The 12990-nt window shown below is 38.3% G+C and overlaps 1 protein-coding gene across 2 annotated transcripts in view; it reads right to left on the reverse strand.

Annotated features, from left to right (window-relative positions):
• Positions 1-120: 120 nt before the first annotated feature.
• Positions 121-12990, reverse strand: part of INTS13 (integrator complex subunit 13) — a 58069-nt gene continuing 45199 nt past the window's right edge. For both annotated transcript variants that reach the window (XM_053719091.1, XM_053719092.1), the window contains 5 exons: positions 8307-8461; positions 7043-7273; positions 6303-6442; positions 3400-3535; positions 121-415 (listed from right to left, as the gene is read on the reverse strand). In XM_053719091.1, coding sequence (XP_053575066.1) covers positions 376-415; positions 3400-3535; positions 6303-6442; positions 7043-7273; positions 8307-8461 — 702 coding nt within the window. In that variant the 3' untranslated portion in view covers positions 121-375. The remainder of the gene's footprint in view (positions 416-3399; positions 3536-6302; positions 6443-7042; positions 7274-8306; positions 8462-12990) is intronic.

The following is a 12990-nucleotide window of genomic DNA, read 5'->3' on the forward strand; positions in this document are numbered from 1 at the left end:
GGAGGGGAATATTGACACGTGACTCATGGACTCTCACCATCTGAAGAAAGAAAAACATGCGCTATTCCTCAGGTCTATAATTCCATAGCTATTAGCCATAAGATTAAAATGCTTCACAAATAATTAAACAAAAACTTTAATATATTTGGGCCGTAATATCAGGCAGATCCATTGTTGTAAACAAGAAACAATATGGCAGTTTTCAGTGTATTAAAAATATGTTATGCCTGATGAGTGTGTGGACATTTTTTGGGCATCTGTACATTTACATATAGAAAAAGCTAAAAGGGACAAAAAAATAATAATAAAAAAAAATTCTAAAAGATGTCTATACAGTTAAGCTGAATATTAGAGTTCGATTGGTGCTCCAGGAGGTCACTGCCGGCTGGCTTTGCCATTTTCTGCGGCATCCACACTGTTGAAAGAGAAAAAAAAAGTGTGTAAATGAGAGCAGCTATTTTGGTGATATAATTATAATGATCAATAATACGCAATGCAATGGGTCTTCTCCCTACAGTATTATTAAGTCCTCTCAACGCTACTGTCTAGAGTGGATAAGATGCTCCAACTCTCATGACCAAAAGCGGGAGGCATTTCATGACTGAGATACAGCACACAATATTTACAGACGTTGTTGTACCGCTGCCATATAGTGCCCTGAGCATAAATCAGTAAGCTCTCGTGGAATGGAGCTAGATTTCTACACAGGAGACTAAGAGAAGAAGGAACATATATTGCAGAGGATGTAAGGTTGATGTGAGTTATATTGGATCTATTTCATCACAGAAGTAAACTGAATTTATTTATTTTACGTTCCGATTCATGAAATGATGTTGGCTTCTGCATCCTTTTAACATTTGGTGGCATTAACATCATTTATAAAAGCTGGATAAAATATTATGGTGATTAAAAAAAAAAACACAACAGGCCATTACCATAACAGCCTGTGATGTCATTACAAATGTAAGTCGTCATATTATCTGCAGCCATTACCATAACAGCCTGTGACGTCATTACAAATGTAAGTCGTCCTATTATCTGCAGCCATTACCATAACAGCCTGTGATGTCATTACAAATGTAAGTCGTCCTATTATCTGCAGCCATTACCATAACAGCCTGTGAGGTCATTAACCAATGTAAGTCGTCCTATTATCTGCAGCCATTACCATAACAGCCTGTGATGTCATTACAAATGTAAGTCGTCCTATTATCTGCAGCCATTACCATAACAGCCTGTGACGCCATTACAAATGTAAGTCATCCTATTATCTGCAGCCATTACCATAACAGCCTGTGACGCCATTACAAATGTAAGTAGTCCTATTATCTGCAGCCATTACCATAACAGCCTGTGACGCCATTACAAATGTAAGTAGTCCTATTATCTGCAGCCATTACCATAACAGCCTGTGACGTCATTACAAATGTAAGTCGTCCTATTATCTGCAGCCATTACCATAACAGCCTGTGACGCCATTACAAATGTAAGTAGTCCTATTATCTGCAGCCATTACCATAACAGCCTGTGACGCCATTACAAATGTAAGTCGTCCTATTATCTGCAGCCATTACAAATGTAAGTCGTCCTATTATCTGCAGCCATTAACTTCTTGCACCAGGAACAGTACCAATCTAAATATTAATACATCTCAATTCTAAATCATTTGTCTATGAAATGTGCACAGCAAGTTTAACAAGGGACAATCTACTTGATTGTATTGTTTAAAGAGATAGATAACACCTTTACTACTGATTCCCCAGCTTGCACAGCCAATAGGGTTATATTAAAGGGATAGGAAAGTCTAAATTAAACTTGCATGATTCAGATAGAGCCGGTCATTTTAAAACACTTTAAATTCACTTCTATTTTCAAAATGTGTTTCGTTCTCTTGGTATCCCTTATTGAAAATTAATATGCACATATCCTACACTAGTTGGAGCTGCTGATTGGTGCCTGCACACATTTGTCTCTTGTGATTGGCTAACTAGATGTGTTCAGCTAGCTGCCAGTAGGGCAATGCTGCTCCTTCAGCAAAGGATAACAAGAGAATGAAGCAAATTTGACAATAGAAGTGAATTGGAAAGTTTCATTTTTTTTTCTGTCCCTTTAATATGCTTTATAACCTACTATGTTTGCCTGTTTCTAAGCAGGGTGCATCTTATCTCAGTGCTAGTTCATGTGTGCCATATAGAAAACATTGTGCTCCCTCCCATGGAGAATGATAAAGGTCATGAAAGCACTGAGATAAGGGGCAGTCTGCAGAGGCTTAGATACAAGGTAATCGCAGAGGGTGTATTATTAGAACTGTGTGGGTTATGCAAAACTGGGGAATGGGTAATAAAGGGATTATCTATTTTAAACAATAAAAACTTCCCATTTAAATGACAGTGGGTATTTTTATTTCACTTACAAGATTATAATCTAATTTAAACACAGATGTACTGAATAAACATTTCTTGTTAGGATTGTATAGAGTTACTTATTTCCACCAATAATACTGCTGGAGCCAGTGAGTATTTATATACAACATGCGTTTGCTGCTAATTTTAAAGTAAACACCTTTTACTTAAAGGGACCTTAAAAATGTGTGTTCAATGTCCCTTTCAGATTTTGCTATAAAATATAATTTAAAAAAGCTCAGTATAATTTATTTATTTTGTCTTCTTTTCCTGTAATTTAATTCTGAAAACTGTGGATTTGCCAATCCCTGTATAAAAGTACAAAACAGACTCCAGACTTAACACTTTTTATTTTTTAAACCCTCCTCAACTTTCAATGGTGAAATGCAGGAAAATAAAACACCTCTTAGAGCTTACAGGCTGCAGCCGATAACCTTTACTGCTTCTAAATCTAAAGCCGGACAAGGGGCATTTTATCTAGAATAGAAGGCATCTCCTCATTAAAGGGACACTAAACCCAAAATCTTTCTTTCACGATTCAGATACAGCAGCAATTTTAAGCAACTTCCTAATTATTATTATTATCAGGTATTTGTAGAGCGCCAACAGGTTCCGCAGCGCTAGTAATTCACTCCTATTATCAATTTTTCTTCATTCTTTTTCTATTTTTTTCAAAAAGCACGTCACAGGCTCTCCGTCTAATCACAGCGAGCCCGATTGTGCCATTTAACTAAATATAGCGCACTCCCGCGCTGGATAAAGTAGCTGACAGCTGCTCATTTGTTTTATTTTTTTTACAGGTACTACTAGGTTAATGTGCATAATAACAGCATTTACTGTCCCTTTAAAATGGAATGGATATCATGGATATGATCATAAAGATTTACATATATCACACAGACATGCAGCAGGTTCAGTTTTCCTGGGTTTGCTACAGGCACGGATGATAAAAACAGTAATGTATAACCCTAATAGGATTTATGGAAACAACGCTCACCCATTCTCCTCTTTCAGATGTTGGTACAACTCAGCTTTGTTGTTGATCGAGTTCTGACGACCGATAAACTCCTGGTGCTTTCTAGAATTTACAGCGTTGATTCTTGTGCTCCATAAACTCAAGAGGGACATGGGGCCTACAGGACATATTGCAATAATCAGGTATTAATCTCAAACACAACTAGTTCACCTTTTTTAAAATAGTGACACAACTTTCTCAATAGAAAATAGTGATGTAACAGAGGATTACGCCATGCATTCTGCAACTTCTGCTTAAGCAGAGGGGAAACATCAGTTTAGTAAAAGGCTATATGGTTTTCATACTCGCACACGCTGGTAACAACAACAACAGTAATATAACATATAAAATGCTGCAGCACAGCAATCACAGCAGCAGAGATACATTTGTGGGAGGGTATCTAGAAACTAATTTAGATAATACACAACAACTACTAGACTTTTCTTCTCATAAAGGTTATGTAGATGATCCATTTATATAGCCCAGCTGGGGGGGGGGGGGGGGGGGGGGGGGGTTGTAACTATGTATAGTTTTGCTTATTTTTAAATAACATTGTGCGGATTTTCAGACTCCTAACCAAGCCCCACAGTGTCAGATGTATACGCGCGTTTGCAGACTCCTTCTGACTCCTGTTTATGTTATCTGTCTTCATATGCAGGGAAGGGGAAAGTGTCTGCTCTTCTTGGTTTTCACAGCCCCTTTCACTGGGTGTCCCAGAATAACCTCATCAAAAGAGCAAAACTGGGAGCTTCTAAGTAAGTTTTTAAAAGGTTTTATACTGGATTTTTATATCAGTATCCGTGCATCTTATTCTTTATTGTAGTGTCTATTACATGCAGTTATATGAAAATGAGTGTATACGTCCCTTTAAAGTGTTTTATGTCTCTTAAATTAAAGGGATATTACGGTCAAAATTTAAAAGCACATAGATGAATTACATCTTTGAATAGAAACATATCTGCAATACTTCTAGTAGAAGTTACTACTGTTTTAGTGTTAACATTTTTCTCTGCACGTGCATGGGAAGCATAGCTGTATATTCTCAGTGCGCCAGCATTTTATATACTGCAGCTGCACAGAGCAACAGTGGGGCTTGTATCATGTCAGTAACTAACAAACTGAGTCATTACCAGATGCTACAAGCACCTTAGGCTCTCTGAATAGTTCTATATTTTAAATGCTGGTGCACGGTGCATACTTAGATACACTTTTGAAACAGCTATAGCTTTTATAAGAAGCATGTTTGCTAACACCTGTATATTACAAAAATGCTTCTATTCAAAACTGAAATGCATCCATGTGGATTCCAATTTTGTCTGGAATGTCCCTTTAATCTTTATTGCTCTTTTCTCTCAATAGTTTTTTTCTCTCTTTCTTTCTTTGGAATTAATATCATCATGGGGTGAAAGTTTTCCTTTAAGATGAGTCAGGAATTGGGTCCATTTAACAGCAATTATAATAGAGTAAGTAGATGTTGTGCTGATTTTGCTACTGAACATGAGAACAAGGGTGAAGGGGAATATAGATAAATAGACCACAACAGACAGAAATAAGCTCCATACTGTTTACTGAAATACTGTAATTTAAAGGTTTATAAAAAAAACTAAAATTTCTTTCAACGTTCAGATTTTAAAAACTTTCCAATTTACTTATTTGATCAAATTTACTTCATTCTCTTTGTATCTTTTGTTGAAAAGCAGGTAGGAAAGTGTAGGCGTGTGCACGAGTGGTGCAATAAATGGCATCAGTTTTATTACCATGTTATACATTTGCAAGAACACTAGGTGGCCGCAGTATTTTCAGCCATGTTTTGCTCCAGGAATATGTAAGCTACCTATCTAGGTATCTCTTCATCAACCAATACCATGAGAACAAAGTAAATTTGATAACAGAATTGGAAAAAAACATATTTTTTTACATTTTCATTTTCTGCCTGAATCACGAAAGAAAAAGTGTTTGTATCATGCCCTTTAAAGGGCTATAATAGTCGATCGGACCTACACTACTATGTGTTTAACCAGGCAAAGAGACCTGCGGAGCACTGCTGGTCCTGAGCTTTGCATCAGCGGTGCTAGCCGCATGACTCAGTTGTGCAACTAACACTGCTGATTGGCTCAGCGGAGGTTTCCTCTCAGGACCAGCAGTGATCTACAGGTCCTAAGTGCCAACCCCGCAAAGGGGTTAAACACACAGAACTGCAGGAATAGCTTTAAAATGACATCTAATATTAGAACATGTCATTTTCCAACTATTATAGCTCTTTAATACTGTAAAAAATAAAAAGGAAGCCAGATTTTTTTTGTTATAGTTTTTGTGTACATCTGTTGTCACCATAACAACAGTTTAACAAATACATTTCCTTATCCCCTTCATGCCAGGGGGCAAGTGCTTCGATTGGAATGAAGTTCTGATGTAAACACTTGCTGGAAAAATGAAATCACATGATAGTCCCCCATGATCCAATCACGTGATCACATTGACTGTCTACGCTGCTAGCACACGCCCCCTAGTGAGTTTCCATTTTCTTAAAGGAGTCTGCAGGACCCAATATACGGTAGGATGTTCCTTGCTGTGCTAACAGCGTCTAGGGGTTATTCACAAACCTCTCCGTAAAACATAATTAGGAGCGTTAGGCGATGCCTCTAGTGATTAACCTTGTCTGGGATTAATGACTACAGGATACAACTTCAGGACGACGGCTACTGGTCTTTTTTATTATTAAAAATATAAAACGAGATGCAGGAATATTTTGAAAAAGTTCTTCAAGCAAATATTGTTAAACCCTAAAATATCATGAGACAACCCGACACCAATAAAGACATTAGATCCATTCAAGAACTGCAGCTTGAAGATAAGACAATGATGTATTTATATATTTTACTCACCTTTAGACTTTTCTGCGGGTGTCACATCCTCCACAACAACATGAGGCTTTTTATTTGGCGGCTCTGGAGAATCAGGAGAATCTTTTATTATTTCCGATTCTGTTGCATCTTCTTTTTCCCGCTCTATCACAGATTTAACTCTTTAACGACATAAAAAAAAGTGAAATAAATAACTGTACTGAGGCGGCATCGAGTGTGATTACATTTCTATGAATCAGTGCAGCACGAATATTTATATTTAAATTGCCGTTATAGTGTTAAATTACAATGCTCTAATCAATTATTTTGTTTAATTTTAACACTAGCGACGCTGTAATGCTATGTGTTTAACCCTGCAAAGCACTGCCGGCACGAGCAGAAACTGTCGCTGATCTTATCAGCTGGGTTGTACTCTTTCAATGCTCAGGACCAGCAGTGCTCTGTGGGTCCGGAGTGGGACTTTGCTGGGAATGAATTCAGCGTAGCTAGTGCTAGAATTCCATTCACTATGACATGTTGACACTATAATGGTCTGAAGCAGAAACAGTATACACTGACCATCACAGGAGCAGAATCACACGGGCTGAAATAATATTAAGCACTGGGCAACACCACTTGCTGAATTCTAGCAGAATGCCTGGTGCCCTTCCGGACAGACAGTTATTTCTATATTAATGGCTTATAAAATACAGACTACATCACGGCAGCTATGGGTTAGGATTCCAGCTGGACCATGCAAGGTTTAATAATATAATGTTTACCGTTCCGATTCCTGACCCTTCTTTTCATGGTCATTATCTTTGGATGCCTTTTCAGACTTTTCTTCTTTGTCCTCCCTCTTCCTCCCTCGCTTTTTACGCTCCTCTTCCTCGGGCGGTTTACTTCGGCAAGCCATAACACAATCTATCACACGTTGGTGCTTGTCTGAGTTATTGAGGTGCGCGCGAACAAGGGCCTCCAGCTCATTCCACATGATACGGTACTGCTCGTCTCTAACGGACAGAATTGTTTGTTAGAGACACAATACAAGGTGAAGTTGCTCTCTGCGACAGCTGAAATTATATTATTTGTACTATTTTCATTTAATTGAGATGGAATCCAAAGCATATAATACAAATATAGTGTATACCCTCCTGTGTCAAAACTTAATATCTGATGAATAATAATCCAGTGTAATACTAAACGACAAGCATTGGTCCACGAGATTGCTAAGAAAACACTTTTGTTGTGCGCCATGAAAAATGAAGAAGACATTATATAAAGCGTAAAACAGATTAAAGGAGCATACACGTAAAGGAACGTAGCATAAAAAGTAGACGTTGTTATAAAGGAAAACTATTCCTCACCATGTGTTTAATTCCTGCTAAATGTAGCCACCAGTCAGGAAGCGCTAACCATGGTTCTGAACCAAAAATGGGCCGGCTCGTAACTTTACATTCCTGCTTTTTCAAATTAAGATAGCAAGAGAACGAAGAAAATGTGATAATAGGAGTAAATTAGAAAGCTGCTAAAAATCGCTGCTCTATCTGAATCGTGACAGAAAGAACATTTGGGCTCAGTATCCGTTTAAGATGTAAAATAGTCTTTAGATTTGTTATTTTCGTTTGCAAATTTCTATCCCAATAACATGAACTTAACCAAAACTATTTTTTTGGGAGGTTTTAAGTTGAAAACCAAGTCATGGCTGAGACCTTTTATCAGCAGAAGACATTTGTGATTTATGAACTTTAAGGTGACTTTGACTTGGATACATTTAGCCAATACCAATCAGTTAATATTGTCAGCCTGTTTGTCAAGTGATCACAATCATCAGGTAATATTGTCAGCCTGTTTGTCAAGTGATCACAATCATCAGGTAATATTGTCAGCCTGTTTGTCAAGTGATCACAATCATCAGGTAATATTGTCAGCCTGTTTGTCAAGTGATCACAATCATCAGGTAATATTGTCAGCCTGTTTGTCAAGTGATCACAATCATCAGGTGATATTTCCTAGTGATTCGATCACTGATTAAGACAATCTTACCGTTTGGGTCCTTTCCCTCGAGTACCAGCGGTAGAGATGGGCAGCGGGTCATTTTTTCTTTCCATATCCACTAGATTGTAAATGGTTTTCTGGCAGTTTAGGACATCTTCCTCTGTTAAACTTTCTTTTACTATGACGCTGGCAAGAGGCACCACCTGCAGAGGTGAGATACACGCAGTGACTGTAAGAGGAGGGCGCCAGTTCATCAGTGCCAACAAAACACTAAACAGACAGTTAAATCAAAAATAAACTTTCAGACATGATCCTGCATTTACCTCTGTTATGAAATATTGCTTTCCTCTCCTGTATCTTTGTGAAGAATGAACCTAGGTAGCCCATAAGGCCTTTAGGAGTGTGCACCATGGCAGCAGTGTTTGCAACAGGTGGTAACATTGTTACAAACATTGCTGCCATAGAGTGCAAAATCATGTGCACGCTGCTAAGCTTCTAGGAGTATATGTTGGTTTACTATACAACAAAAGGATACCAAAAGAACAAAGCAAACCCGATAAGAGAGTGTAAAAAACAACTTCCTTCTAACTGAATAATGAATGATTAATTTTGACTGTAATGTCCTTTTAATCACAGTTCAGTGACAAATATGAAAGATAATGCAGAATAAATTGTAATCAGAAGGCTCAGTCAGGCTTGTGCACATGATTACAAATGACTTGCTAATAGTACAGCGGTGCTGGGCATGTTTCTTGGGAATTAGCTCCTGCAATCTAATATTAAGGAAGTGTACCTTACCCATCAAGTCATGTGAACAACAGATGAAAACCCGTTTTAACCATGTGTGTATGCTGTCCTGCTACTCACCAAGGCCCTGATATTAAAACCTCTCTGCTCAGGTGAGATTATCTAAAATGATCCTCCAGCACTGCGAGATTGCTAGTGAAATAGTCAAAAGGCAGATTTTGCTTTACTACTCCAAGGGGCATTACCTGCATTTCTGTATGTGAAAGAGAGACAAGCCCAGTGCAATATAGCACTGCATGACGTGACAGTTCTACTGCATTGACACTTTGTGCTTTGTATGTATATTACTTTACACTTCAGATTAAGTTGTATTACATTTAAACTTTGCACTTTCTATTTTGTATTTTATTTTATATACAGCAGTGTATTTAGTGATTTTACAGCTTGTTTAAAATGCTTAGAACATTTTACAAGACTTGTGAGAGAGCTTCAGACATACCCTGGGAACTCCCCTGTTCCTCCCACTTTCTGAAACTGCCAGTTTACAATAGAGAAAATACAAAGTGCAATGTAATTTTTTTACAAAGTATGATCCTAAGTTATTAAAGTAACACAGAAACTTACAAAGCATAATCAGAATGTGTAAAATCACTGCTAGACCAAAATTTTAATATGTTACATTTACAAATGAGAAAAGTGCAAAGCTTAAATGCAATAATACTGAAAGGACCCAAGCTGAAATGTAAAGTAATATAAAATACAAAGCACAAGGTGTAAGTGCAACTAAACTCTCATATCATACAGTGCTATTTTGCACTGGGCTTGTCTCTGCTTCACACACATAAATACGAGAGATCTCACAGTGCTGGAGAGTTCCACCCTTTTTCTTTTGAATATTTAGTGAGTTCAGCCTTTGTGAATTCTGAACTACAATTTCTCTCCAAGTTGGAGAATGTTTCAATATCAGGGCTCAAGTAAGGACACCAACTCCCTTTGACAAATTCACAGACCTAGATACTGCCCAACACACATAGGCAGGGCCGCCATCAGGGGGTGACAGCGGTGATTAGAGTCAGGGGCCCGGTGGGCCAGCTGGGACCCTGACTTACAGAGCTCTCCTGCATGTAGTTAAAGCTGGAGCAGAGGTGAAAAGTTAGTGACTCTTATTGATGATGCCTAAAGCTATAGATGATCCTTTGCCTATTTGGCTAATACATTTTGAAACGTTCAAGAAACAGACCGAGCAGGCCTGACTGTCGAAGATGTCATCATGCACTCCCATTCATGCCGGCCCAACCCACTCTCCTACACCTGCAGGCTAGACTCCTTAAAATTTCTTTTTTACTTTGCAGCAGCCAATGCCAGCAGTAGAAATAAATCTTAGCTAACAAACAGGACAATTTTGATTGGTGAGGGGGCAAAAGGTGGGTGGTACAATATAGTGCCCAGAAAGTGACCGGTCTGGCCCTATAATTAAGGGTGTGATGGAATAAACGGTTGCACAGTCACTGGACTGGAGGAGAAGGAAGGAATACCTGCTGCTGCCACCTTGCTGCAGAAAGAATATAAAAGGTAGGCTAAGACCATTGCTCCACATTAAGAAAAACAAAAGATTTTTCTTTCAGCACAGGAACAAACATTGAAAAAATACTGTATTTTCCCCCCCTAGTATCTGAATGTATAATTTGGTCCCTAAAGCTCATTTTCATTATTTAAAGTTAACTATAATATCACTGGGTTGCATTCTGGAGATATATAACATTATACATTTTTTTTTATGTCCAGCTTTCATTTAATGCTATTTTATCTTCTCATTAAAGGGACATGAAACCCCCATTTTTTCTTTCATGATTTAGAAAGAGAATGCAATTTTAAACATCTTTCTAATTTACTTCTATTATCTAATTTTGTTTTATTCTCTTGATATTCTTTGCTTAAAAGCATATCTAGATATGCTCAGTAGCTGCTGATTGGTTGCTGCACATAGAAGCCTCATGTGATTGGCTCACCCATGTGCATTGCTTTTTCTTCAAATAAGGATATCTAAAAAATGAAGCAAAATAAATAATAGAAGCAAATTGTAATGTTGTTTAAATTTGTATATTCTATCTGAATCATGAAAGAAATATTTTGGGTTTAGTGGCCCTTTAACACCTTTCAGTTATAACTACATGGTTATTTATGTGTGTATATATATCTTTGTGGGGTTTTTTTTGCGTTTGTAAGAGTGTGTGTATTTGTATGTTTTTTTGTGGGGGTTTTGTATGTTAGTGTCTTTTTTCTGTGGGTGTCAGTGTGAGTGTGTGTGTGCGTGCGTGCGTTTTCTGTGGGTGTCAGTGAGAGTACGAGTGTCTGTTTTCTGTCTGTCTATTTTCTGTGGGTGCCAGTGTGGGTGTCTGTTTTCTGTAAGTGCGAGTGCGTGTGTGGCTGTGTTTTCTGTGGGTGTCAGTGAGAGTGTGTGTGTTTTCTGTGGGTGTCAGTGTGTCTTTGTGTGTTTTCTGTGGGTGTCAGTGTGTCTTTGTGTGTTTTCTGTGGGTGTCAGTGAGAGTGTGTGCGTTTTCTGTGGGTGTCAGTGAGTGTGTGTGTCTTTTCTGTGGGTGTCAGTGAGAGTACGTGTGTGTCTGTTTTCTGTGTGTCTGTTTTCTGTGCGAGTGTGTGGCTGTGTTTTCTGTGGGTGTCAGTGTGAGTGTGTCTTTGTGTGTTTTCTGTGGGTGTCAGTGAGAGTGTGTCTTTGTGTGTTTTCTGTGGGTGTCAGTGAAAGAGAGTGTGTGTGTGTGTGTTTTCTATGGGTGTCAGTGAGAGTGTGTTTTTGTGTGTTTTCTGTGGGTGTCAGTGAGAGTATGCGTGTCTGTTTTCTGTGGGTGTCAGTGAGAGTATGCGTGTGTCTTTTCTGTGGGTGTCAGTGAGTGTGTATCTCTGAGTGTGTGTTTTCGGAGTGTCAGTATGTGTGTGTTTTCTGTGGGTGTCAGTGACAATATATGTGTGTCTGTGTTTTCTGTGGGTGTCAGTGAGAGAGAGCTAGTGTGTGTTTTCTGTGGGTGTCAGTAAGTGTGTCTCTTTGTGTATGTTTTCTGTGGGTGTCAGTGAGAGTGTGTGTGTGTTTTCTGTGGGAGTCAGTGAGTGTGTCTCTGTGTGTGTGTTTTCTGTGACTGTCAGTGTGTGTGTGAATGTGTTTCTGTGGGTGTCTGTGTGAGTTTGTGTCTATGTCTAGTGGCTGTTCCTTTTTAGTCAGTTTGACCCTATTGCTAAATAGAATTTTTTTTTTTTTTTTTACATAATTTCAAACTAAAGAGAATTTTATGGAAATTATCAACCACTTAACTTTTAAATTAGTGTTTAGGCAGTTCAGGGGCCATGCCATTCAGACAGTGCATTCTGTTGACATCATATCATTTTAATCTTCCTTGTCATAAAGATAATCAGAACTCTGTATTTTGTTTTATAATTCTCTCTTTTTTGACAAAAATGTAGTTTAACGTATTACTTCACAGGTCAGCGTAAGCAAGAGCCGAGTGTCTATGTGTGTGTTTTCTCTGTATGTCTGTGTTTGAATGAGCGTGGGTGTCTGTGTGCTTGTGTTTCAGTGGGTTTCTGTGTGTGTGTGTGTGTGTGTGTGTGTGTGTATCTGAGTGTAAGGGTATTTCTGTGTATGTGTGTTACTACCGTTACCAGACTTTCAAGTTTGACTACACACGAATAGTGTGCATACATTTTAGTCACTTGGACAAAAATTGCATGGGGAGGGGGGGACAATGGTTTTGTCAGGGGCTCCAAAAATTGTAGTGGCCGCCCTGCACATAAGTAGATGTACGTATGCACGCTCACGTCCATTATTTAACAAGATAGTCCAGTATTTCAAACGGCTTTCAAGCAGAAAATGAAAATAAAAAGTAAAGAAAAATTAAATTTATGCTTACCTGATAAATTTCTCTCTTTCAGGACATGGACAGGCCCCGACGTCATTCCAATTACAGGTGGGATATTC

Source organism: Bombina bombina, chromosome 6 (genome assembly GCF_027579735.1).
Source record: "Bombina bombina isolate aBomBom1 chromosome 6, aBomBom1.pri, whole genome shotgun sequence".
NCBI lineage: Eukaryota > Metazoa > Chordata > Amphibia > Anura > Bombinatoridae > Bombina > Bombina bombina.